Raw genomic sequence first — 27,375 nt, 5'->3', positions numbered from 1 at the left:
CACCCTTAATGTCAAACATACTGAATGCCTTTCTGACTGTGAGAAGCTTTCCAGCTGGTGAAGAAAACAGCATCAAGAATTCAATGTGTATATTACTTAAAACAATTATCTATCTACATTTCTAAAGAGAATGGAGTTCATTTTTGTTCCACTCTGTAACTCTACCATAGCCAAATATCAGAATAAAGAATAAGATGCATAAATTTAAGAAGCACATATTAATATTCACTTACAAACATCTCAAAAATATTACTAAGCTAATATGTATCTTTAATAAATGGCGAACTGTCATTATGGAGTGCAGTGGTTCAAAGCTTACTTATATTTAAAATATGTTAATTCCTAGCACAGACATTCCTCATCTGTGTGACAAGCTTACAGTCTCAATTAACCAGGCATTAGTGCTTTGCAAACTGCTTACCAGTGAAACAACAAAAAGTACAAACTAAATACTTTAAATCAGCTATAAATGGGTCTGTCTCCTCCAAAGTTATTTCTATTTTGAAAGGCAACAAAATCCACGAGATTGCAAGGGACTGGCAACTAGCAAACATGGCACTAACACTATGTATGACTTTGGAAAAGCTGTCCTGGGTTCCTCCTCCTTCTTTTGTATGTCTTATGTTTAGACAAAAGTGATCTTGGAATCATCCCATGTTAGTAAAATAGCTTACCAAAGTGACTGCACTAAGAGATGAATTGCCTAGGCTTCTTGTATTATTGGTAGACAGCACGACATGTCTTCTCCAGATCCATGCAAAGGTTTTTCTATATTCCTTTGATAATGTAGAATATTAGTGTAAAAAATAGAAGCAAGTTAACTGGTTATACCTGTATTGCTCCAAAATAAAGAATTCAGACACATTATTCATCCCTGATATAGTTAGGGCATTTTTTACCCAAGAAATAGAAAATTATAAGTAGAAACCAAAAACGTGTCATTTCTGAAATTCAAAACTAGAAAAGGAGGGGAAAGTCTGTAACACAGAGGGATACAGAATGTGAATTACAGACCTATCAGAAAGCAAGAAAGCAAGAAAGCAAGCAAGAAAGAAACATAGAAGTCCTGTGAAGCTCCCTGTGCTTCCCTGGAGCACCACAGGGAAAGTTCCAAGTGATAGTAATGTCGAGATCAAGCTAGCCATGGAAGCATGTGTCACTAACCATATTCACAGGTTTATTACAGGAATGCTCCTTGTACGATTTTTTTTTTTAAGAGAAAATTATACAGAAATTTAAGATTAAAATATGCAGCATAGTTTTAATCATATTACACCTCTTACTAAGATAAATGAAAAGATAAATATTAGTATATTCCTTCTAGAAATCAGGCAAAAAAGGCCAATATTCATGAAGAGCTGAAACACTGCTTTGAATGGAAACAAATTCTGAGTAACAGGGCTTCATTAACACATAGCAACTGAACAACTGTGGATCCTCACATCTCTTCTGCTGCCTTTTCAAATATTCAGCTTTCACTCATGCTCTCATATCAGAAGAGCTTCCGCTGCACCTCAGGACTGCGAGCCACAAAAGCTTACTTCAGGACTGCTTCCTGATGACTCATTTAAAATAAAATATCACAGAAGAGAAGACCATAGAAAGACCATCACCCAGTCCACACCCACTGCCAGTGAGCAGAGCAGGGAGCTGCTGCAGGTGGATACTACCACGACAAATTGCAAACATATATTCTCCTCAACAATAGCTGCTGCAGCAGTGAGTACAGTGGCAGAAAGAAAGGCTTTTAAGCAACTGTAAACAAGCCAAACACTCTTCAACTAGAGTGATTTTATGTATTTCAAATTTAAAAAATGCTTCATGTTTTATCTACTTCACTAGCTGACAAATGAAAGTGAAATAGCTCCTAAGCTGATAATGCAACTGCTCTCAGCACAAGCAAATTGTAGTAATTCTTGAAGGGCAAATGAAGCCCTTGGTAGCAGGACAGAAATGGGACTACTGTTGAATTTGGCTGCGTTTTCCAGTACCAGGCTAAGAATATACCATATGTCTAACAATATGTCTTAGTATTTGTTAATCTGATGAGGTCAGTCTATTGAAGTTAATTTTTATTGCCCTATCTAAAACAAGAGGAAATGGGAATCATTAAGTTACCTTTCCCAATCATTCCTTCAATACACCTAACTTCCTAGAGGATAAACTACCCTCTGCTGGAATAACAGAGAATTTACAGGCATGAAAACTGTAAATAAAAAACACTTAAACTCATTTCCTTGAAAACTTTTTTTGGGCCGTGTTAAAAACATTCTGCTGCAAAAACAGTTTGTCACTTGCTGCAGACTTACTAAAGCTGGAGCTTATTCCAGTGATTTTGCAGCCAGTGTCCTCTTAGTGAAAGATAACTGACTCACCTAATATATGAATCATTCCCACAAAATCAGCCTTTTTTTCAGGCAGCTCTAGTAGATTTTTCTAAGAAGCAAGCTGCTGAGTAACAGATAATACCTAGTAACTTGCTGGTTTCTATTACTTTTCTTGGTCCTCGAATCTTTCAGAATTCAATACTTAATGTAACATAATTCAGCCCACGCAAGAGTTGATTACATACAGTAGTTACACAGTGTACAAATCCTTTCTGAATAGCAAGTATTAAGAAAAAATCTTTCCCAAGGAGCCCAGCCTTAGCATTTATTCAGATAATTCTTCCACCAGGTAACAGAAGAACCATTGCACTTCACTACTAGTTGCTAGTCCATCCTGACAGCTGGAAATACTTTCAAGTCTAGACCCACAATGGGCAGGATGGTACAAGGAGAAACTTCTATTAAACTTTCAGCTGACTGTAACTCACATCTATCCTCAAATCATATGCCCAAGCCAGCCCTCACACTGCAAAGGTAGCAGAGACTCAGCCACATACTCTGAAGGATTCTGCCCTCTTTCCAAAGTGGTCCCAGTAGTTTCATGGAAGGAAACAAACTTCACCTTGAAATTACTGACTTTCTTCTTGGACCACTTCACCAGGATAGACACAGAATACAATTTGTACACAGGAAATATATTTTCCAGAGAAACTATAGTTTATTTTAGATGGAGGTGTTGAACAAAAAATGAAGCCAAGTATGACAACAGAGAAAGGAATGCTACAAAACCATATCATGAGTTAAGCCACTTCCATGACTGTTAAACCAGCTGCAAAAATCACAGGTCCACTGATTTCATCACAGGTGCCTTTAGTATACAGTTTCTAACACCCGATAAAAGACTTTATCAACTTTCAAACAGAAATGCAAAACTCTGATTCTTTCTTCAAATCCACAGAATATGGGTGTGCAACACACCCTGACATGCTATCACAGCACCCAAAAAAACCCCCAAAATAACCATGAGAAAGCCTGATACTTTGTTTAAATTTCTGGCACACAGATACTGTCACACAATTACAGCCAAGAGTCTTCAGTCCTATGATCTCTCATGGAAAATCTGCAGAACAGCTAGACTGGAACAGGACCTGCCACACAACTGCTTCCTGTACAGTGCTGGGCTGTTTCTGCTTCCACCACAGCTGCCAGTTACAATGCTTCCTCACAACAAAATGAAACAACACACAGCATCATCCACAGAGAGTTTAAAAAATACAAAACTATTCCAATTACTAAGATTAACAAAATATATTCTAAGGCACCTGTACAACTCATCCAGCATATATCCTAAAATACTAGTTTACTTCAGTAATGGTTGCAGTTTGTGCCAAAGAGGAATTTAACTTGAAACATATTTTTCTGCATAGGATCTGGGTTAGCTGGCTACATGTAACACATCAGGTAATGCCTGAAATAGTCAAAAGTACTTTAAGGGCTCTAAAAAAAGAAAATATTTTGGCAGCTATTTATCAGTGCTCTTCTATGAACTTCCCATTTCTGCTGTTGGCCTCTGAAAGGCAAGTAAAAACTGCCAACTTAAAAATAAATAAATAAATAAATAAATAAATAAATAAGACAGTATAAGCAACAGTTGAAGGATAATCTATTTCAACATACACTGTTCCAAAGAAACAGATTGAAATGCTAAATTTAAGTATTTTAAGTATTTTAACAACTAATGCAGACTTCATAACTGCTAAAATAGAATTGTGAACTAGCACAGCGATGATGGGCGTTATTACAGAGGAAAAACCCAGTGTTTTCCCAGTAGTACATCGTCCAGTGTACTACAGAGATTAACAGCATTGTTTACACAGTCAAAAAAACTCCAAACTTCAGTAGCATGGTTGACTAATATGGAACACATGACTGTGGAGTAAATTATAGAGCTGTGTTACAGCATCCCATGGGAGTGCACCACTGGGTTCCCTGGCAGTGGCATTCTGCAGCTCTCTCCTAGACAGGCATGCAGCAAGAGGAGCAGGAATGGGACAATATTGCTTTCACTCCACAAAAAACTACCCCGCCCTGGAAAAGCCCCCACTCATCACAGTGTTTTATCAAGAAGAAAGGAAAAGTGCCAGAAGTGCCAGTAATAATTCTAGTAATATTAGTAATAACTAGAACACCTCAAAAAAAAAAAAAAAAAAAAAAAAAAAAAAAAAAAAAAAAAAGACAAACCAAACGGTTACCATCTGTGATGATTTTATGCAAAAGTATGAGGACAGGAAAATATTCTATGTTTTAAAGTATAAAATTTTTATCTACTTACAATGCTACTTCTGTTCAAGTGACATTACAGAATTCCCCAATTCCTCTGAAATATTTTTTCAGCATACTCCTTGCTTAATTTTTCTCATTATTAATTAAAGACTGTTATGCAACATTTGGTTCAGTCTATCTCCATTGTCTATTAATAATGATTTTATTTTGGCATACAGACAGAGTCTACTCTAACAGTTTTTTTTTCCTGAAAAAAACTTTATGTGTCAAAAGCATGACAACAAAAATTAAGCAAAAAAAGCAGAAACACAGTTTCCCACAACCAAATTTTCCACAAAAGGAGAAAGGCTGACAAATTTTTGAGTAAGTCCAGAATGTTACTGAACTCCAAATATGTAATGGGAGTTTAACATGCAAAATGTTTTTCAGACCTGCAGCATGCTAAGAGCAGTCCAAAGTTTCCAAAACTGGCTGTATACACACTTCCACTGACTGCTGAAGACATCACTCCTCTGGAAGTGGAGTTCATAGAAGAACTGCCAGAAAATACCCATCAATTCAAATGTCTACATGGGGATTTCAGTATTAAAATCACAGTTACAAACAGCAGAAAGGCCTTTGCATAGTTTTTTGGCTATGTTCCAGCTGCCCCTGAGCAATGCAGGTAAGGTTTGGAACCCTCAGCCAGCTAAAGGAGATACAAAGGATACCATGTGACAGATGAGACATGCTGGATAAATATGTCATAGAAAAAAAGATAATAAGTAAAATATTTTAATTAAAATCTTTCATCAAGCTAGAAATATTACCACAGTTAGTTATTCATGTCAACTGATCAAGCTACAGTAGTTGACTCATGTGTCACAACTAACCTTCTAAAAATTGTAGCATTATAATCAGAAAAAGCTTACTCTGAGGCAATTAAGAGTAAATCCTAAATATTTTGATTGTCCTAATATTTTCTAATCTAGGATTTTTTAAATTCATTGAAGGTTTTTTCCATATATGATTACCCTTTGAAGCTTTTATTTTTAGTTTGTGATACTTTGACTTCTCATGTAAGTGGTTTCCTCGCAAACAGAAGTTCTTTGGTGGTTACTCAGTACTACAATGTGTGACATTTCTGCTACGAGAGTAGGACAACTCATGTTACAAATGGAATTTCTTCATTTTTTTTTAGTTTCACTTCAATTCCACAGTGTCTGTTTTGCTCTGAAGACTAAGGATTTCACGTGATTATGCTTTTCATCTTGACTAGGAGCTCTATATATCAAAACCATTAGTTGACTGGGAAACTCCCAAAAGTTACTGTATTTTTTCTAATAACTCTGAAAGCTAGATAATGGGTAGACACAGTAAGCTCACATCCCCAGAAACTCATCCCACAATTGTGTGACTGATTTCTAGCCTATTCTCTAATTAAAGAACTATTAAAACACTATTTCATAAAACTGAACATATTATCCTTGCACTCAAAGCTCTACTTTTTTGTACAGTTCTCTGGGGTTTTGTTTTTGGTTTTTTTTTTTGGTTTTGTTTTTGTTTTTTTTTTTTTGTTTTTTTTTTTTTTTGTTTTTTTTTGGTTTGGTTTTTTTGGGGTTTTTTTTCTGTTGTTGTTGTTTTGGTTTGGTTTTTTTTAATGTTGTTTCCTCATTGATTTTCCTGACTTTCCTCCACTTTTTAATTAGTTCTTCAGGCGTATCCATTATAAGACAGACCTTATATAACAAAAGATAGCATTCACTCTTTCACACCCACACTCATGTACACGCACACACACAGAAGGGCCTGGGCACCCTCTGCTATAGACTGAGCCTTGTTAAAACACACTATCTGTTATGAGGTGGGCAAAATACCTCATAAGATGGGATGTAAAGATGAGAAAATAAGTGAAAAAAAGGCAGCAACGAAGAAACAAAAATAATTTCCTCTGCCTTTAGTCATTAAAAAGCTTTGCACTGCTTCAGGGAAGCAAGGAAGTTATTTTTCCATACTGGTAAATACTGCTGCACATGTGTTAAATTAATCCCAGATAATGGCCTCTAATGCCAGAGCGCCAAAGTCCTGGTGTATGAAAAAAGGACTGTTGAGAAAGCACATGCAATGACACCTCCTGAATTCAGAGCTTGCTCTGCACCTGGCTTCCCTGCAACAGTTAGAAAATTGTTTAAAAGCAAAAACAACCTTTGTGCTGCATTTAGTTTGGAAATTCTTTTGAAGTGCTTCTCATTTTCTTCCAATAGTTAGGCAAATTGATCAACCTCTACTTCCACGTGTACCCCTGTGCTTCTGACAGAATGACTTTCTAGTTTTGTAAAAAAAAAAGAGCCACCAATACCAGCAAAATGTAAGGAAAAGTGCTGTTTGTTTTCTCTGAGCAGACCAAATCACCACCTCTGCTACAGTTTTTTTAATCATATATGTGTAAAGTAAAAATCAAGGGTTTTTTTCTAAAACTGCATTTTAATTTTCAAAGCACTTAGATAACACTAAATAAAACCTGATCAAATAAAAACAGCTTTTTTTCTTCATGTCTGCCCATATAGCACTGAAAAGTGAAACTCTTAGTTGTCTTTCCCATAGTACAAACTTGTCCTCATATATTTTGTTCTGTCAGTAATTTGTCATCAGCATATTATGATGTTATCATGACTTTACTGATAGCAAGTCCACAGGCATCATTTTCATAGGCTTAAAGGAAATAAAAGAGATGGAAGTTTTATAATACATTTTGCCTTTACACCAGAGGAGAGATTATTCTAAGGATACAAATGTCATGTTTTGGGACAGAGGTTTTGTGTTCTTTGTAGCAATTAATGTCACCAAGTGTACAAGGGCAATAGACCAGCAGGTGTGAAATCCAGCATGACAATGTGAAGATTCATCCCTGAGCCAGAAGTGATAGCACAGGTCACGAGCACAGAAACTCCTACAGACATACTCGTGGTTATAGGTCTTGTATGCACATTTCTGGACTAGAGACTATATCACCATAATCACCGCTTGGGTGAAAGCTGCACACAGGCACTGCATAGTGACTGCTGTGCTTCCATCAGCCCAGATAAGACTGACTATAATCGTAGGGCTTAGCCAGCAAGTGTAACCCCATTTCCAATTAACACACGATCGTCTCACAGTAAAGACCGAACAAATTCTCGGTACAGACACATATATACATGCCTTGTACGTACAGACACACTTCCTGTGCTCGGTACCCACACTAACAGAGGCCAGAAACAGGCAGTGTAGCAGATCTTCCCTCTGACAGCGGGACATGCCGCCCGCCCTGATGCCGGAGCATCGGCTGCCGGCCGTCCTGTGCGGCGTCACCCCGTCGGGCCCCTCTCTGTCATGCGCGGCCCGGCGGGCGCGGGGGTGACACGGGCTCGGCCCGGCACTCGGACAGCGGGACCCCTCCCCGGGTCCTACGCTGGAGCACGGCGGGCCGGGCAAGCGACAGCCCAACTCCGCGGCAAACGCCGTCCAGCGCCGCGGCGCTTTCAGTGCGAGCAGCCCGCGCTGCCGCCGGCCGCACCCGAGGGGCACACGGGCCGCGCCGCGGGGCCGCGCCGCACGCACAGGTGCCCCCAGCCCCCGCCCGGCCCCCGCCCTGCCCCCGCCCCGCGCAACCTGCCCTGCCAGGCGCGGCCAATGGGGCGAGAGGGCGGGGAGCGGTGGCGGAGCGGCCCGGGCCGCCCCCGCCCTCCCCGGCGAAACTCGGCGGGAGCGCCGCGGGGGCTGAGACGGTGCCCGCGCCCCGCACGGCCGACACCGCATCGCATCGCACCGCTCCGCTCCGCTCTGTTCCGCACAGCGCGCAGCGCCGCGCACCGCTGGCCGGCGGCGGGGAATGAGCTGCGGCCACCGCGTTCCGGCACCTTCTCACGCCGCCCCGAGGGCACCTGGAGCCGCCGCCCCAGCGCCGCGCTGAGCCCTCCCCGGAGTCGGTGCGAGAGGCGGTGAGGCGGCTCCGCTCGGGCCGCCCCGATCCCGCTCCGGGTTGGGCGCGGAGCGCTGCGGCAGGAAGAGGCAGCCCTGGCTCTCTCGGCTGCGGTCGGTGGTTGACGGACGACACCCCGGTTCGGCCTCATTTTAGGACTTTTCTTTCTTTTCCTTTCTTTCTTTCTTTCTTTCTTTCTTTCTTTCTTTCTTTCTTTCTTTCTTTCTTTCTTTCTTTCTTTCTTGAAACACGCCACTTTCTTTTTTTTTTTTTTTTTTTTTTTTTTTTTTTTTTTTTTTTTATCTCGCGCATTTGAATTTTTACTTTCGCACTATACAACCCTCTCCCCTCTGCTTTTCGGCTTTTCCTTTTCGGACCCGTTCTTGCCGTCTCCCAGCTCGCCAGCTGCAGCGTGGGTATCATGTCATTCGACCCCACCATCATGCCACCTGCGAACGGCTCCGCCAACGGGACTGCCAGCGGGGCCGAAGGCGGGAAGCCCCCCACTATCCCCACTGTCATGTTCATCTTCGGCGTGGTGGGCAACCTCATAGCCATCGTGGTGCTCTGCAAGTCCAGGAAGGAGCAGAAGGAGACCACTTTCTACACACTGGTCTGTGGACTGGCAGTCACAGATCTCTTGGGGACCTGCCTGGTGAGTCCGGTCACAATTGCCACTTATCTGCAGAACCAATGGCCAGGAGGAGCTGCACTGTGTGAGTACAGTTCTTTCATCCTCCTCTTCTTTGGGCTCTCTGGCCTCAGCATTATCTGTGCCATGTCTATAGAGAGGTACCTGGCCATCAATCATGCCTATTTCTACAACCATTACGTAGACAAGAAGCTGGCAGGACTCACCCTCTTTGCCATCTACGCTTCCAACGTGTTGTTCTGCGCCCTCCCCAGCATGGGGCTCGGCAAATCTACTTTGCAGTACCCTTACACTTGGTGTTTCATAGACTGGCGAACAAACGTGTCCACCCATGCAGCATATTCCTACATGTACGCGGGCTTCAGCTCCTTCCTGATCCTGGTGACTGTGATCTGCAACATCCTGGTGTGTGTGGCCCTCATTCGCATGCACCGCCAGTTCATGCGCCGCACGTCCTTGGGGACAGACACCACCTCCAGCCGTTTATCTGACTTTCGCAGACGCCGGAGCTTCCGTCGGATGGCTGGAGCAGAAATCCAGATGGTTATTCTGCTCATTGCCACTTCCCTGGTCGTGGTCATCTGCTCCATTCCTCTGGTGGTGAGTAACATCATGCAACCCTTCTTCTGTTCCATCACCCTTACTACAGAATCTTTTCTTCTCCTAGTCTGCTTGTCAAACAGGTTCCTGTTGGAATAAGTGCTTATTTGTGGCACCTGTAGTTAGTGTCACAAATTGTTACAATAACTCAATGGCTGTTAGCATACATGCATGATAAGAGAAAGTTGGGTAAATTTACATTTACACAAAAAGAAAGCTGCTTAAGTCCTAGAGCCCTTTACTTGATAAAATAGAGTGCCAAAAATCTCAATAATTGTTTCACTGTTCAACTGGAATCTACATAGTAAAATCCTGAGTGCTAAAGGCACTTTAAACTCCACCTGCAAAATTAATTTGTGTTAAGTGAGGCTTGGGACTGGCCTGCATTTCTGGCTGTTTAGTGTGTTTTTAAAATGTGCATGGTGTTGCTGTTGGGTGCAAGAGTCCCTGATGTGCCAAAGGAGGACAGAGTTGTTTTCACTTGGCACTAGTAACATACAGAGTTCTTCACAACCAAAACCTGAGTTAAGGTTCCACTCCTCAGGGATTCATGCACCACCTCTGGGGTAGATCCCATATAGGCATCCTTTCAGGAGTTCCCCACACAGTGGTAGGAGTGAACTCAGTGGAACCATCTGTCGGTGTATTGCTCCGTGAAATGAGTGTTGGAGGAATCTGGCCCACATAAACCTTGAGATCACACTGAAATGTCAAACAACATTACAACTAACTGTTTGCTCTTTTTCTGAAAAGGCTGATACAATTAGCGTTATTAAATTGAACACATGCTTTTTCTATTCCTCGACCTTGTCTTCAGGAAAGACAAACCCAAATCCACCAGCTAGAGGCAGAGTTCTTGCTTGCCAACAGCCATAATAAAGCTTGTCAAAAATCCTGTACTAGTCTGGCTCAGAGACATTAAACAAATAGTTGGCTTGCCCTATTTTCCATCTTACAAAACACAGTGTAGGGACTAAAGCAGTGGCTGTCAGACAGAAGGTGTTTTTAGAAGGACTTTTTAAAGGATGTTTCTTGTCAGTAGGGTGATTCCTGTCACAGAGAGGGGGTGCCATGTATGTCAAATAGAGCTGGCCAGCTGGAGATGCAAAACAGTGTATATGACTGTAAGGAAGTTTGGAGAAGTGCATGTGAACAGGACTCAGGTGTCAGCGAGTCTGTCCCCCTGCTCAGAGAAGCTGTAATGGCAGGGTTGGTCAGAGCTGCCATATTACTGACAAACAGGAGCTAGTGAAGTGTGGCTGTGCTGCAGCACCAGGGTCCCAGCCATTACCAAAGGCCATCTTCTCTCGTTTGGTGTTGTCACTTGGTGTGGTGGCAAGGCGTGACTGAGCGTGGTGCCATGTGTTCATTGCCTGACGTCCAAAGGAGGTTGAGAGGTGCTGTCTGAGCTGCACACAGGGTGTCCCTGGGAGGAGCACATGCCTTAGACAGAGGAACTGTGCCAGCCTGCCCTGCAGTCCAGCTCCAGAAACAGCAGGTGTAGGCTGACTCGCTGCACTGGGATGCATCAGGTGGCCGAAACCCTGACAGTACTGGCGGGCGACAGTACTTAATTTGATTAATCTAGCATCAAAACAGCTACTTCACAAAAGAAAAATACTGCATTTTCAAAAGAGGTGCTTGGTAAATGCAGAGAATGAGTTCTCTGAATTAAATACAGTGTCATGATGTGATGGACTTAAGCAGCTTCAGAAAACAAGCCTTATCCTGTAGCAAAGCATCTAAAGGAGTGCTGAGAAGTCTGTATGTGAAATGCAAAATGAAATAGTTTATATCCATTTGCACCTAGGCAGTCTTTTAAATAATACTTTAGAAAAAAAGGGGGGGTGAGGGGCGAGAATCAAGAGGGAGGGTTTACCAGAAAGTGAACTGGATTGTTGAGAGTTAAAATTAATGAACCTGGGTGAGGCAAAAGGTTTATTATTTAAACAGTAGCTAGTGAAAAACTTGCATATAGCAGAAGTATGTGAAGGTGCAGGTGATAAAAGTTGTAGAGCTCTCCCAGACCTTGATTTCACTTCATATAAAGGCAGAGTATTACCTTGGCAATGTTCACATAAGTTAGCTTTTACCTGCTAAAGCAGTATGTATTTTCTCTATCTAAAATGACGTAAGAAGCTCTCATTTCATTTAGATAGATGACTAAAAATAAAAGGAAGCTTTTTCTGAAAAAACAAACCCAAATAACCACATAGATACACATCATCACAGTGTCCAGTGTGGTTAAATTTCCTCATTGTTAAGTAGCTTTTTAAAGTCTTTTGCCTCCCTCTGCGGGAATAAGCCACAGCCACTTGTGCTACTTTGTGCCATGACGAACTGCCAGGTATGCTGCTGTGTTAAGCCCTCTGGATGCACGGACACTGAGGTTAAGAATGGGGAAACTCAGAGAAGTGACACCTTTGTAGTATAATTCCCTAGAAAGAGCCACTAGGTGAAGTAGGTAGATTACTAATATAGACTAATAGACTAATATATACTAATAGACTTACATTTTCATGACTCGGAGGAGTTTTAAGGAGTCCTCAGTTCAGCCTGGCAGTCATCAAGAAGCATAAAAGTGGTGCCAGCATGATTCAGATACACAAAGCAGGCTCAGAGGGTGCTTTGTGACTTAAGTTTTCTTTTGATGAGCTGACTTCCCGCTGATGATTTCAGCTCAATAAACCATCAAGTAAGTCAAAGAAAAGCAACTTCTGAAAAAGACACATAAACTACTAACATTTTAGACACTTTCACAAGATAGTAAGATAGCAGATGGGGTCAATCCAACAGGAACCACTTATTATGGTTTGATAGAAAAAAATTTAAGACCTGAAATATTAAACAGCCCTGAAATAACTGAGTCACAGATAACAGCAGGTTTTAATAATGAAATGCTTCAGCATATGATTTACACATAGGGTAGTTTAGAGATTTAGTGATTATTCATAAAGTCTGCAAAAGTTTAAGGTAACAAGTGCTGTAACAAAATTATGGGGGGTTATGCAAAATGCTAAATAAACTTGAGAGAAGGCTGATCAAATGTATCAAGGAAAAAAAAAAAAGAATGAAAAATGGATTTGTGAAGGAAACTTTATATAAACTGGTGTATTCTCAATGTGCAGAAGAGGATGTGAAAGACATGAATCTGACAATAGTTTAAAAATTAAGTAAGAAAAGCACGTAACTTATGTGCTGACTCGTGTCTTGACTCCACACAGCTTATGTCATCTCTTAAAATATTTTGAGATTTTTAAAAATAAGAATTACATAGTGTAAAATGTATGGAATAAGTTATATTAGAAGAGATTTCGACAAGAAGAGAGCAGAAAGTTTTATCTGGCCTTTCTAAAAAAAACAAGCTGTTTCAAGAGTAAATAGGCACATACTACTGAAAGTCTGGAATTCACTCCAGCAGTCTGTCAGATACTCTTAAAAACTTTAAGTGTGTGATCTTTTTCTCATTCTGACCACTGAACGTTGTTAAATTATGGTGATATGAAAAATAAAATGTAATGTTTCAGGGTGTACATCTTGTTTATTGCATGAAATGAATAGGATTTTCTAACTTGATGTTTAATTGATCTAATTGGCTTGGCTTGGCTAGTTGCAGCTTTTCAGTATCAGGGACTGTCCATGACTAACTGCAAGGTGTCAGGCATGATTTTTTGGCAGTGGAGTAGTCACCAAGCAGACAGTAAGATCTTGAAGGGCAAAGGTGATTGGCTTGTGGAGCTGCAAAACTCGTTCCTGCTTACTACTATATGTTTTTTTAATTTATCATATCAGCATGTGGGGAGATTTTGAGGGCAGGTAGAAGCTGTGGAAGCAATTACAAGTGTGACTGTAACTACAAAAGTCACTTTATAGTGCCTCATAGGATTAGAAGTCATGACTTGCATCTGTAGTTAGTAAAAAGGAAAAGCGCAAACAGCACAAGGACTCTGATCTTAAAAGTGCCTGTCTGGAGCATAAACTTGGTGTACCTTAGAGCTGTGTAGTTCTTAATTGCAAATAAACTGCTAGTACTCTTAAGATACGTTGTCTGAATTCTACAGCTGCAAACCTAATACACAAACCTATTTTTTAGAGATCTGAATTGTTCTAGTTTGCTTCCTTTTTAATTAGGATTTGAAATTGCACAAATCCAAGCATCAGATTAGATAATTTATTTAGCAGCGCATTCCACTTACTTATCACTTGCTGAGAAGATGGCAGGCAATAACTTTTACCATGTAACCTCCTGCAGCAGAGGACTTGTAGCCAAAAGAGGGTGCATGTCTTGCTGTAATTTTAAGTGATCCTTTACTCAATGTTGTTTCACCAGTAAGCAAAGAAGGATAGAACTTACCTTCCTACACGGATAAATTTTTACTCTATTGTGATTAATGTAAGACAACAATAGGTCTGAACTGATAAATGCATGTGACATTCTGGGGAATTAATTTTGTATGTGTCTCTTTTGGGAAGTAGAAACAGTTTTGTACAATCAGAGTTTTCAATGACTAGGCTCACTCTGTGAATCGTTAACCTCCACATGCTGCATAGCTGTCAAAAGGAAATACAGCATGCAGAGAGCATAAAATGAGCTGTCCTGTACCATTAGCAATAATCCTTTTCAGCCATCCTTTTAAGCCACAGAGTGAGCACTGGGAGACATTTTTGTCTTTCCATAAAGTCTGCCAGGTAGCAGAAAGAGGTGGAATAGGTACCTCAATTTCACGTGCTGCTTATCAAAAGAACAATCCGACTATTAAATCACTGACGTGTAACTATAGCTCTGAGTTAAAAAAAAAAATGTAAGCTAGGTCTCCAAGTTGAATTGAACTGTGTATTTCTTCAGCTGTCTTCAAAGTGTGCCTTCTGGTTTTCAGGCGGTCTGGGTGGATTTGTTATACATACTACACATATACACACATACACATCATACATATCTACACTTTATAGACATACACATATACATATTACACAAATACACACACCTGTGGTACGTATGCACACATTATGCACATAAACATATACATATTATACATATGTACACATACACCTCGTACATAAATTCACATTATACGCACACACATATATTGTGCAAAGATCCACACCCGCCGCGGGGCAGCCGCGCCATCTAGCGGTGTTGCCTGGGAGCAACAACTTATTTATTTACAAATAATTTATTTACGAATAATAATTAATACTAATTAATTACGAATAATTTATTTACAAATCTTTATTAACAGCATAAATAGGGAAAGCTGCTTACAGAACAAACAGTCAGAATAATAAATAAAATAATAAAATTACAATCTTATAAATAAAATTATAATGGAGTTATTTATAAATAAAGTTAATAATGAAAAATAAAATTATGTCTAAAATAGTATAAAATAAAGCCAAATATTAAAAAAAGGAGGAAAGATTATTAACAATTTTTTTTCAAAAGCCATAAAAATAAGTTTGTCATGCATAGGAATACTCTTTGAAGCACCTGAATGAAGCAGATCAATAAGGCCAAGAAATTAGTAGTCAGGAAGACATTTGCAGTGTTATAAATCATTAGAAAAGTAACTGTGGATAAAACTGGCATCACTATATTGCTTTATAAATTCAACATTTTCCCATATCTTGAGTTCACTAGGTTACCCATAAATCAAGAGAAAAGTACTGAGAAAGGAAGTATACTCAATCTTCAATTTGACAGTCCTTTTGAGAGAGACTGTAGGCACAGGGCTTCCACAGAGGGACTCTGCGTTATTCTAAACATACCACTGATAGCTTTGGAGAATATTCCATCTCTAAACACTGACATGGCTGAATGCCACCACATTGCCCTCCTGCAAGAAAATTTCTCAAGAACTGTGAAATTTTCCACCAGACTTGGATGGCTTCACGCAGAGGACATGTAAAAAAATTACTTATGAGGGCTATCCTAATTTGGCTCATTTATTTAAATGCTTGCTTGCCTTCATGACTGTAACCTCATAGCTAGGCAGGCCTTGATTCATTTCAGGACCCAAGGATGAGATTCTAAAAACCTCATAATTTTGCTACTAGATTTTTACTGTATCAGATAAAAATATAATTAAGGGATTTATTTTGACTTATCTTAAGGAACCTGAAGAAAATAGAATTTTCCATTATTCACTTTTCGGTGGCTTTCCTAAGCCTTTCTCTAACTGGACACTGCTTAGGTCTTGCTAAAATGGAGAAGAGCTATTTGAGACTGATCAACAAAACAATTGATGCCATTGTGGACTCTGCCTTACAGCAGTATTTACAAAAGTGGCTTCTAAACAAGGAAAGATACCAGCTGAAGAAGAAACTAGCAGAGTAAGCTGAAGAGTACATTTCTGTGTAGAAGACAGGGCCCTTCAGTTTTAAAATTAGTGCATGATAAACTAGAATCACTAATTAAATTGTCACACATCAACTTCAACATCTTAAACTCTTGACCACTTCATCAGTATTTTTGTAAGTAGTCCAGAGTAGTCCAGTGCTGAAATAATCTCAATATCTTGGCCTGTTAAAAATCTCCTAGCTGGGCGACCTGTCTTTTGGGGCTTTTTTTTCCTCCTTTTCTTTTTTTTTACGTTTCTGTTTTTCTAAACCATGCTACAGCAAGCAAACACTTGCAGTTATATAAACAGCTCCAGTAAGAACAGGTGCCAGGAAAATACATTTCTAAACTTGGGAATTGACAACTCAGGACTTGCTTACAGAGTCTCATGTACTTGGATTATCGTGTGTGTTTCAGTTCATTTCTAAGTGATTATTGCTAGAGGAACTGGTCAGGCCTCCCCAGTCAGTTACCTCTTTACAGGCTGCATGAGACTTGATGTGTACCAAAGGTACACAAAGGTGTTAAACTTTTCATCTGGTTTTATTTTGCTATTTCCATAAACAAATTCATGGCTGCCAATCTGAGATACCAAACTTTGCCAGCCTGCTCTTCTGTCGTAGCTTACATTTGCAAATCTAGATCTCTGCTTTGAAGCGTAAGCTTTTCTATCCTGATGCAATTATATAATTGTGTCTTTTTCCCCTTCTCCTTGGGTAGGTCCGTGTCTTCGTGAACCAGCTGTACCGACCTGAATCGGTGGAAGATGTCAGGCAAAACCCTGACCTGCAAGCCATCCGCATTGCCTCGGTGAACCCCATTTTGGACCCGTGGATCTACATCCTCCTCCGCAAGACTGTGCTCAGCAAAGCCATCGAAAAGATCAAATGCCTCTTCTGCCGCATTGGAGGAGCGCGGAGGCAGCACTCGGGGGGCAACTTCAACTGCGTGGATGGGCGCAGGACCTCCTCTGCCGTGTCCAGCCAGTCGCCCTCCTTCATCTCGCGCGAGCTGAGGGAGATCAGCAGCACCTCCCAGACGCTGCTGTACCCTCCGGAGCTGAGCGAGAGCAGTGTCGGGGGCCGCATGCTGCTCCCGGGCCCCAGCGCCAGCTCTGCTCAGTCCGACACCACATCCGTAAGGACACTGCAGAGCTCTGACACCTCGGACTCCTCACAGGGACACGACTCCGAGAGCGTCTTCCTGGTGAGCGAAATCAGCTCTGGTGGCGGGGCCAGCTCTGCACCCAAGAGTGGCCCTCTCCAGGTCACCTTCCCCACAGAGACATTGAATTTGTCAGAAAAGTGCATATAGATAGCCATGAAAGGCATCAACCCTGGGGATACTTCCTGGTATATTGGAAAAACTGGTGCAATAGATAGGTGTTCTGCCTATTCGTGGGAAGAGGGGTTCAGCTGTGCTTCAAAGGGCTATTTTTCTCTTGCTGTGTGGTGGGTACATTTCCTTTAGACTACTGAGGACTGTGTGGAACAGACATTGCACTTGGGCCCTGCATTGGAAATGGTACAAAGCAGGTCTGATGGGACTGGAAACGTGAACTGCCTTGTCTTGTTGAGGGACACAGGAGAGCTGCTGTGCCTCTGGAAATAGAAAGACCCCATCACTTGCTTTTTTTGCCTCTTTTCTTTCCCTTTCCAAGTCTGGTAGAATTGTTCTTGTTCCTTCCCCATAGCTGCTCAGCTATCAAGAGTTTAAGCTTCTGGTACTAGAGCTGAATATGAGGCAGCTGCTAGGAACTGGACACAGCCACTCTGAGAGCTGCCTGCAGCAGGATTTTAAAGTGTCTCACTAAAGCATGAAAATGTGAATTTTTATCATTGTATATATATATCAGGATTGAAAATATTTAAAAGTGTATTCTTCTCTATGAGAAGGTTTGTTATGAATACAAGGTATATAGAAATGATTGCCAGCCTTCTCTTCCCTCAGTATTTCCTGCTGATAAGGCTTTCTTAGCTTAGATTTGTTGTTCATGCTAGATTCACAGCTGATGAGATAATTCTCGAGCTGAGAATACATAAGCACTTTCTGAGTGAAATGGGAATATATGCCTTTCTAAGAGAAAAAGAAAACATATCCTTCCAGTTAAGAATATTAGTTTTCAGTATGTGTATATACTAAAAACATCAGATTTTATTTATGTTCTGAGGACATTTTTCTGCGTAATACACACGCGCCTCTCTGAATACTTTGGCCCACAGTCTGCACATCTTAGGCACACACTTAACATTGCCCATCAGAGTGGTCCCTCTGCTGCCAGGGAGACTCCTTGCATGTAAAGTTAAGGACATATAAAAGTGCTTTCAATATCAGGGCCTGAAACTTTCAACTCCTGGTTAATAGTCTTAATATTCACTTTAGTTAAAGCATCACTGATGTAATAAAGGTATTTTTTCATAACATTTATCATTTTACTTTAAATAGTAAATAGAATTTTATGACAGTGTAATCTGATACTCCATCAAATAAATGTATGAAACCATGGAAGCAGAACCTTCATTTAAAGTATAGATTATATAGAGCTATATTGCAGTCTTAAACACCTTGAAAAGCATTTGTTGCTAGAGTTTTGATGACAAACACATCACCAAAACCAGCTGTTAACCACTGACAAAAAGGAGTTTTGTGTTTTATGTTGTAAGGTTTAGATCTTGTTCCAGAAAGACTGTGTATCAAAATAATTCTGTACAGATATTTGGGGGATGTTTTGTCAAATACAAAGCATGTTATGCTGCTTAAAGTGTTTTCATGTGAATGCTACATTGTAATTAAAATCTTGAGCCTTATGTTGATATGTTTAAGCAGTTGTATGGACCAAAGCAACTTTGGGGATCACAATTAAATGGAAATGTTCTGCTTGATCTCAGATGTCTACATGAGTCTGCCATTCAGTGCCAATTCCTTGCCTTAACAAGCCTCCCATCTTGGAATGCTTTGCACTCAGCTACTGCCAAAACATATTTCGTCCTGCAAGTTTCCAAAACACCACAGCATGATCATCAGCAAGAAGCCGCTGTCTTCAAAACTATCCCCAAGAGCACTGACACAGAGCCACAGAAATTCTTTATTTGAACAAAGACATTTTCCTTTAACAGGGGAGTTGAGCTTGTTTGCCTTCATACATATAGAAAGTGAACTTAAATCTGTACACAAATATTTGCAGCAGCAACAGCCACTTTTCACCAGTTAAGCTGGAGAATAGTATTACCCAAGCTCCTACTACTGCTACAGATAAAGATCTGCCTGAATTCCTTGCAATTAAACCACCTCACTATGGTCTGTTGCTAGTGACATACAAATAGAACAGACTCAACATACTTCCCAAGACAGGAAATAGCACCTGGCAGAGCAGGAAGGTGGGACTGCCACAGGCAGATAACACCACATGCAACCTTTGCAGCTGGCCCACAGCAGCACACCAATATTGGTACTTTATGCAATGACAGAATTAAATATCTATAGTGTCCTAGTATTTAAATAAGCAGGGGTTCACTAATTTTTAAATTATTAAATTAACATGCTTTTATTACTCCTTGTCATCATTACTGATGAGAACTACACATGGTCTGAAAGAGCTTTAAGCAAGAATAGACCATCTTAAGTAGCTTCCCTTAGCAGACACAATAGGCCTGAGGTCCTCCTGCCACCAGCATTCACGTGTCAGTAGTGGACTAGACTCATTATCAACATGAACTCCCTCAGAAATGAACTCCATGATTCCCAAGCAGCCCATGAAGTCTTCTGAGCAATACTGGAATTGCTTGCCACAGCTCCACGGCAGTGCACAAAGGCAAAATCAGAGCACATCTGTTGTCTTGTTGCAAGCACAGATGAGTATTCAGGAGCAGTTGGGCAGAAGGACTGGGCAAGTGTGCCTTTTTAAGGGTGACAGTAGGGACATCTCACTCACCTGCCTCACAGTCCCACTCAGGTTTAGCTCCTTCCTACAGTGCTGATCACAGACACATTACTGAACTACATTCCCTGGCCTCTCTGAGTTTAACAAGTCTAAAATAAAGTTGCAGGTTTGAAGAGTCTAATTTGCCATATGGAGGTTAAAAGGTTATTTTCTTGCTAGGTATTATGAGTAGTTTCCATATATACAAAAGGATTTCCTTTCTCACACATCAATATCTCCCCTATATTCCCAAACCCCAGAGGTCCGTATCCCCTCAGAATGGCCTTTCACATCACCATCCACATTCCCCAGTCCTTGTGTTTACAGAAAATGTACTGATTCAAAAATTTCTCATACCAAACTTGTATCTCTCAAACTCTGTCCACCCTGCTCGTCCTGTAACTGGCAGTCCCCCTCCCTAACTTCAGCAGTGTGTCCTGCCCACACATCCCAGATCACGGCTTTGCTGAACCCTTTACAGACACACTGCTAGACCTCCAGCCCTGCAACCACACCCCAAACCCCAGCCCTAACTCAATTTAAGCCCCTGTCCTGTGGCAGGGTTTGGAGGATCACCCACCACAGGCAGGATGAGAGCCAGTATCTGTACCAGACAGTGGTTTCTGTGAAGATCTGTAGATTAGTTTGAATCTCTGATCCATGGTAAGTTAGCCTTATGAACGGTTAAGGGTGTAGGGTGTACTGTCAGAGGGTTTGGGCTGTTTTCAATCAGGCTCACACATTCCTGCTGTCGGGAACACCCGTGCTGCCTGACCCGAACTGACGCTACAGGACCAGTGCCAATGCCCAGGATCAGTGTAATCTGCTGTCTTCAAATGGCACAGCCAACATCCTAAGTCAGGAAGCTTTTGACATTTTATTTTTGCTGCCAGACACAAGAGCAAACCTGGTCCACTTAAGGCAGATTTACTATTAAAACTACCAAATACCACCAGGCCTTTGCACTCCAGGCCCTCTTGTAGGCCTGCCAGCTTTACAGACCTAGAAACTCAGTGAATCTCCTGCTTTGTGAAACCAAAGCTTTATCCCCTCATCTAATCTTTGCCTTTGATCATTTATCTTTTACAGCCCTTACAGCTCCTAGCCTTATGGCTCTTAGGAAATCAGCCCTAAAAGCCAGGCAGCACACCTGGCAGGATTCAGCTGTCACCCGCGCCCATCAGCCCCTCCTGCTCCAGAACCAGCCCCTCTGGACATACCACAGCCCAGGGACTCCAGCATATCTGGGAACACCATGTTAACATGACAGTGACCTACAGTAAACACATAGTTCCTGCAACCTGTCAACAAACCAAGCCCACATGCGTCTGCTTTCCTGTGCCTCAGTCCTAACTACAGTCATTGTAGTTTTCTAGCAATTCTGTGAACTCAAAATAAATTAAAGATAGCATCTCAATGCTAGTATTTTACCTCCTTTCCCTTGGTTTTAGAACTGGGAGGGAACTTACCTTGTGTGGGCAAGCAAGTTTCCAGTGCTACCTCTCTGATCTTGATCTCTAAACCCAGAGTAAACTTCTCCATTTGCTTTTTATCCTCTCCATGACTACTTTTAAAATCCGGTATTTTATGGTATTATCAAGTAAGAGTCACTGTTGTGTTATCTTATCCTTATTCCTTTTTTACCCTCTAGTATTGTCAGAAAGGATTTATTTCTCTCTCAGTACCATAAATTTAAGGTTTTAAAAGATATTTACCTCCATCTATCAGAATGGAAGTCACATGCACTTGAGTTTCAGCACTTGAGGTTAACTGCCAGTCAGTTGCCTTGAGCTTCCTTTGTAGTCAAGGGAAATAATTAGGCACCTTGGGAGGCTGATTCAACTCAGAATTCTGATACTTATCTAACAAGGCATATGAGTGGCCCTGTGAGGCTGTATAATTCTTTCCACTGGCTAAAAAGGGACTCAAAGGGAAAAATATATCTGAATGTTTAATTGTAGTTTTTTTAATCAATCAAAATGAATCCATCTAACCCAGTGTTGTTCTTGAGCTTTTCTCTTGAATGCAACAGTTGAACACTTTAGTATGTGATTCATATGGAAGGCAAACACATGAGAGCTGCTGCAGTCACTGCCACTAATGATAATGACAGACAGTAAAAATAATTTTCTAATGTAAAAGAGGGAGTGTATTTCACTAATATCCTGTTTTGGATAATATCTCCTTTTGCTCCATCTCATGTAGATATCCCTGAAAGGTTTAAAAGCTCTGAGCATCACCTTTTGTTAAATATTTTTCCCCAAAATGTCTTTCCTTTTTTACTGAAACAAATTAACATGTTCACCAGAGACAAAAGCCAATTATTAAGTGAGAAACATTCTGGAATGGGAAATAATACTTATTTTTGTTTTAACTCAAAGAATCAACAGGCATCACTAAGCAGCAGAAGTCAGTATTTTATTCAAACCACAAACCGATCCAGAAAATTACATACATGCAAAACATGGCATGCTGTACAAAAACAATGTTAAAATCATCGTTATTTGAACTTCTCCCCAGTTTGAAAAGAGTGTCCCAGGAACTTAACTGCTCTACAAAATACTACAGTTCTGACAATACTTAGAATTCATAACCTAATCTAATCAGAAGGACAACACATTTAGTACATGAGATGGAAACCACCACCCCTCGAGACTGGCACAGCCTGATGGTGCAGATGTACACCCCTCCAGCAGTCTGGCCCTGCAGTGCTGAAGTCAATAAGAACTTTGTGAATCATTTCAATGGAAAAAGATTCCGTGATAACACAGGCCTCTGAGAGAAGGGCAGCAGCCCTTCCTGTATGAGTAAAGACAGAACACTGACGCAATTACAAAGCGCAAAGAAAGAAAAGATGAGGTGGATACAACCAAGTTCCTTCAAAACGAAAACGTACCCTAGAACAGCTCACACATCTCCTTTTCCAGCCAAAGAAGATCTCTTCTTTGAAGAAATTTGTCCAAACCCCTCTCACGCTAACTCTTCTATGGCTGACTAGATTAAGTTGATAGGAGAAAGATTAAGAAATCTTTCAACTCTAATAATTTGAATTATCAAACCATATCTTAATCAAGTGCCTATCCAGTAAGCATTTAAAATAATTCTGAACTTAATGAAGAAATAAAAATATAGCATGATGATGTTTTACATTTCTTAATATATTTATGCCACTGTAGTTCTAATTATTTTGAATATTCAGAAGATAGTAAAAGGTGTGCTTTTGTGTGAATGTTGTGCTCATGCAAGCACAGATCTAAAAATTCAAAAATACATAAAACATTCAGGGAGAATGTTGCAAAAATTAATTAAAACCTAGTACATCAGGGCAATTAGGTATTTTTAAAAAACTTTATGTATCTTCTTAAATATATTCTGATATCAGATAAACAGAAAGTATTATCTGAGATAGTTTTTCTGCAATGCATTTTCCACTGCAAAAACATTATACTTCTCAAGCAACATTATTTTCTTTTAAAATGTGTTATTTTGGAATTAGAAATCAGACTTGAAAAGTGCAGAGATTACTGATTTCAAAAGTTTCACTTGTATATAAAACTATCCATTATCATACAAAATTTTACCAAAATCAAGTACTAATTTCATGTTCCCAAACTGAATTCTTCAGGAATTCCTCAGTGGACCATTTTTTTCCCAGTACTTTTAGGATGTGATAATCTCTACCATGTCTCCAAGACAATAACATAAGAACAGTCTCAGCACAGAGCACATCAAAAAAACAGCCTGATTTCATTTCTCTGAACTGCCTGTGTGAGGAGCCAATTGCCACCTTCCCCTGAAAAAAATTTCCCAGGGTATGCCTCACTGCCCACCTCTGCATCCAAAATCCAAAAAGGATAAAAAGGAAGACTCCAGCAGTGCTATCCTGGAAAACTAAGGTTTTTTTCCCTAAGACCATACTTTTAATGGCAGGTCATAAGAAATAGGAAAAGCAAATTGACTCCCTTTATCAGATTAGCCTCACTAGGAAAGAAAAGCCCCAAATACGATACAATTCAGCCATATCTCCTACTTCCACCATTCTACTTTTGGTGATGTCTCTAGCAGAGCACACAAGATAAGGAAAGGCCAGTTTCAGTAACAAACAGTGTTCTTTCTTCTGGTGAAACATTTAGTTGTAACTAAGCATTCAGGGCCTTGGCTGGTAAAGCATTTCCTTTCATCTAATCATAAAGTGTTTAACCCACTCATCAAGGAAAGCAACACAAAGGTTTCTACTTGATTTGGCTACAAATCAGATCTGTCACACACAGACATACAAAATAATAATCCATCCCTGCTTCATAAGAAACATTCTCATAGAACAAGTAATCTTAATGAAAATAAAGACTGTCAATAACAGAAAACAGTTCACACTTTTACTGGAAGAAAAATAATGTTAATTAATAGTGATTGAAATATTTTTTAAACATTCCTTTTTCTTTTTGTGCTGGTTTTGGCTGGGATAGATTTAATTTTCTTCAGAGTTGCAAGTAGGGGGTTACGTTTTGATTTTGTGCTGGCAAGTGTTGATTACACACAGTTGTTTCTATTATTGCTGAACAGTGCTTGCACCAGGTTAAGACCTTTTCCTGCTCTTCATCCCACCCCACCAGTGAGAAGACTGGGGGTGCACAAGAAGCTGGGAGGAGACAAGCCAGAACAGCTGACTCCAACTGACGACAGGGATATTCAATCTCACAGCACAATACACAGAACTCGGGAAAGAAGGAGGTAGGGGAAGGGAGGACATTCTGAGTGTCTTCCCAAGTCACACATCATGTAGCCTTGCTTTCCTGGGGAAGGCTGAACATCTGCCTGCCCATGGGAACTGGTGGGTGAATCCCTTGTTTTCCCTTGCTTGCATGCGCAGCTTTTGCTTTCCCTATTAGGCTGTCTCCATCTCAGCCCACAAGCTCTTTCACTTTTACTCTTCCAATTCTCCCTCCTATTCCACCAGGAGGCAGTCAGCTGTTTGGGGCTGAGTTGCCAGCTGGGGATAAACCACAGAACTTTTACAGTTTAAATAAAACTTTCCTAATTACTGGGAAAATGTACGCATTAACTTGTAAAATTATGAAATACACAAAGATGAAAGCAGCTGTTAGAATGCAGCTAAGCATTTCAGAATTACATTTGGTTGTAAGAATTTAGAATTTTTAGAATCAACTCTTGGCTTTCTTTTTGATAAGTACGGATGGAACAACAACTCAGTCATTACTTTTTTAATTAAGGAAAGAAAAATAACTTCAATTTTTAAACTTTTGTAGGCTATCCTACCATTTTATAAAAAAAGAACAAGCACAAAACAAGCGAAATACAGTAAGTAACAGCAGTTCTTAAAACTATGGGTATGACAACCCATGAGGCTGCCCTACCGGGCCCTGATGAAAAGGGTTTCATCAGGAGTTGCAGGACAATTGTCCTGCTCGGTAACAGTCTCTACTGTGCCTGAAGCAGACACAATCACCATCGTTTTAGCTGCTGAAAGAGCTTTCTCCTTCTCTGCAATGGCAGCACAGACTGCCACAATTTCATCACTTTCAAAGTCGTAGTCTGGGATTGACTCTTGTACAAGCTCTTTTCCTTTTGCCAGTGTTTGCCCTGACTCAGTCTTTGTGGCCTTCTGCTGGTCCTGTAGTTTTCTTGCCCAGGAAAGGTCTTCTTTCCATACTTCAGGGTTCATTGGAAAGATGTGTAAGGATACCTGGAAGCTTCGGATTGCCTATAAGCAGAACAAGGAAGAAACAACAAAAGAATTATATATATCATTTGAGCAAAGCCAAAAGCCATTTTATTCCCGTCTTTATTGGAGCAATCTTCCCTCATCTTGGTTCAATAGCAGACTCACCCCTAAACAATTGTGTCTGAAAGGACAAAAATGCATGAAACTAGGTACCTGGCAACAAGAGCACAAATAAAGAGGTCAAATATGAAAAACAATGTTGTTATTAAAAAGGTAAAAGGAAAAACAATTTTTTGGATGGTTTCCTATTCCACTTTTCTCTCATCACCAGATATAAGTAAAGGCAAAAGCAGAGAGATATGGTTTAAAGAAATACAGAACATGGATGACTGGAATTTTAAGTATCACTGGTATTGCTGCCTTTGAATTAGAATGCATTCATTTCACATGCAGATCTAACACTACACTAAAACTAGCCACATGGTAAAGAGTTTCTGTAATAGGCATGTGGTTCTAAAAACACATAAATAAATGCACAGAAGGAGCCAAATGAACTCCAAACCTCGACAGTTGCTTTAAGAAAGAACTTCTATAATCTTATAAACAACATAGTATTAGTAGAAGTAAGTGTAGTTAGTGATGCTTCTCCTTTCTTTCAGTTCAACTGGGAAAATACTCACAAATACAAATCCTCAACAGAGAAGCTGTTGAGAAATTAAAAACAAAAAAGTGTGACCATCTAAAATAAGAGGTTGCTACAATACTAGAAAAAAGCTACACCAAGAATTACAACTGTATTGTCTTGTAGTTATCTTAACAGTGGTCAAGGCTGAACCTACCCCCTCAAACTTAGGTACATGTACACAAAAGCATGAGTGTATTTCACATTTATGACTGTACAGTCATACAAAATGGGTCACCTTAGTGACCAAACTCTTTTATGACATTTACAGAAGCTTTCCTGTAAGATGGGAAAACTGTGATGATACGGATTGGTATGGTATTTGGGAAGAGTTCTGGCAACTTGAATATTAAAACTTTAAAGACATGGTAAACCATAGTTTACATATTCTGTTGTAGTTTAAAATATATTATAAATAGTTTATAATATATCATAAGTAGTTTATAATATATTTATACTGGTTTATGCCAATTAATTTGGAAAATTACAACTTTTCTTCTGCATTGACAGAAACTGATAGTTCATCCTTCTGATGGCACAGATGAATATATGGACTCCATATGATGGGAACTCAAAAGAAAGAGATACAAAATCAGATTTAAGAAATGTTGCCTATGCTATCAGTATTACTGATGTTGTAAAAAGCAGCCTTTCAATTCCAGATAGAAAAAAAAAGCTTGATTATTGGTCCACAGCCAGCTCTGAAGAGCAGAAGCATGCTGAACTTTGAACAGAAGAAGAACTGAAGTTTAGTTCTTATAAAACAATGTCATTTTATTCAACTTTGCTAGCTTTTAATTTTCAGGGACCCATGAACAACAAGTAAACACTAAATGTTCATTTTTATATTTGTTGAAAACAAAATATAAACAAACACCATCTGATTTTAAGCTTTCCATAAAAGACGTCCCCTAATTAAAACATGTCTATATAGTTACATTCAGGCACAATA

The 27,375-nt window shown here is 40.1% G+C and overlaps 2 protein-coding genes across 2 annotated transcripts in view; one reads left to right on the top strand and one right to left on the bottom strand.

Moving 5' to 3' along the window:
* The first annotated feature begins 8,921 nt into the window (after positions 1-8,921).
* Positions 8,922-19,021, top strand: PTGER4 (prostaglandin E receptor 4). The gene is made up of 2 exons (XM_054003226.1): positions 8,922-9,802; positions 16,860-19,021. The coding sequence occupies exons 1-2, from the start codon at positions 8,972-8,974 to the stop codon at positions 17,451-17,453; spliced, it is 1,425 nt and encodes a 474-aa protein (XP_053859201.1). The 5' UTR covers positions 8,922-8,971; the 3' UTR covers positions 17,454-19,021.
* A 3,434-nt stretch (positions 19,022-22,455) lies between these two features.
* TTC33 (tetratricopeptide repeat domain 33) overlaps positions 22,456-27,375 on the bottom strand; it is a 45,991-nt gene continuing 41,071 nt past the window's right edge. The window contains exon 5 of the mRNA XM_054002640.1: positions 22,456-25,780. Within this exon, the coding sequence (XP_053858615.1) occupies positions 25,430-25,780 (351 nt within the window). The 3' untranslated portion in view covers positions 22,456-25,429. The remainder of the gene's footprint in view (positions 25,781-27,375) is intronic.

This window comes from Vidua macroura, chromosome Z (assembly GCF_024509145.1).
Source record: "Vidua macroura isolate BioBank_ID:100142 chromosome Z, ASM2450914v1, whole genome shotgun sequence".
NCBI classification, from domain to species: Eukaryota; Metazoa; Chordata; class Aves; order Passeriformes; family Viduidae; genus Vidua; species Vidua macroura.
The sequence above is the reverse complement of the archived record's forward strand: the minus strand, read 5'-3'. Positions and strand labels throughout refer to the sequence as shown.

Excerpts from the sequence above, each read along its gene's own strand:
- PTGER4 (XM_054003226.1), top strand. The coding sequence starts at position 8,972 with ATGTCATTCGACCCCACCATCATGCCACCTGCGAACGGCTCCGCCAAC. Across the intron at positions 9,803-16,859 it reads TCTGCTCCATTCCTCTGGTG|GTCCGTGTCTTCGTGAACCA; the intron begins GTGAGTAACATC and ends CTCCTTGGGTAG.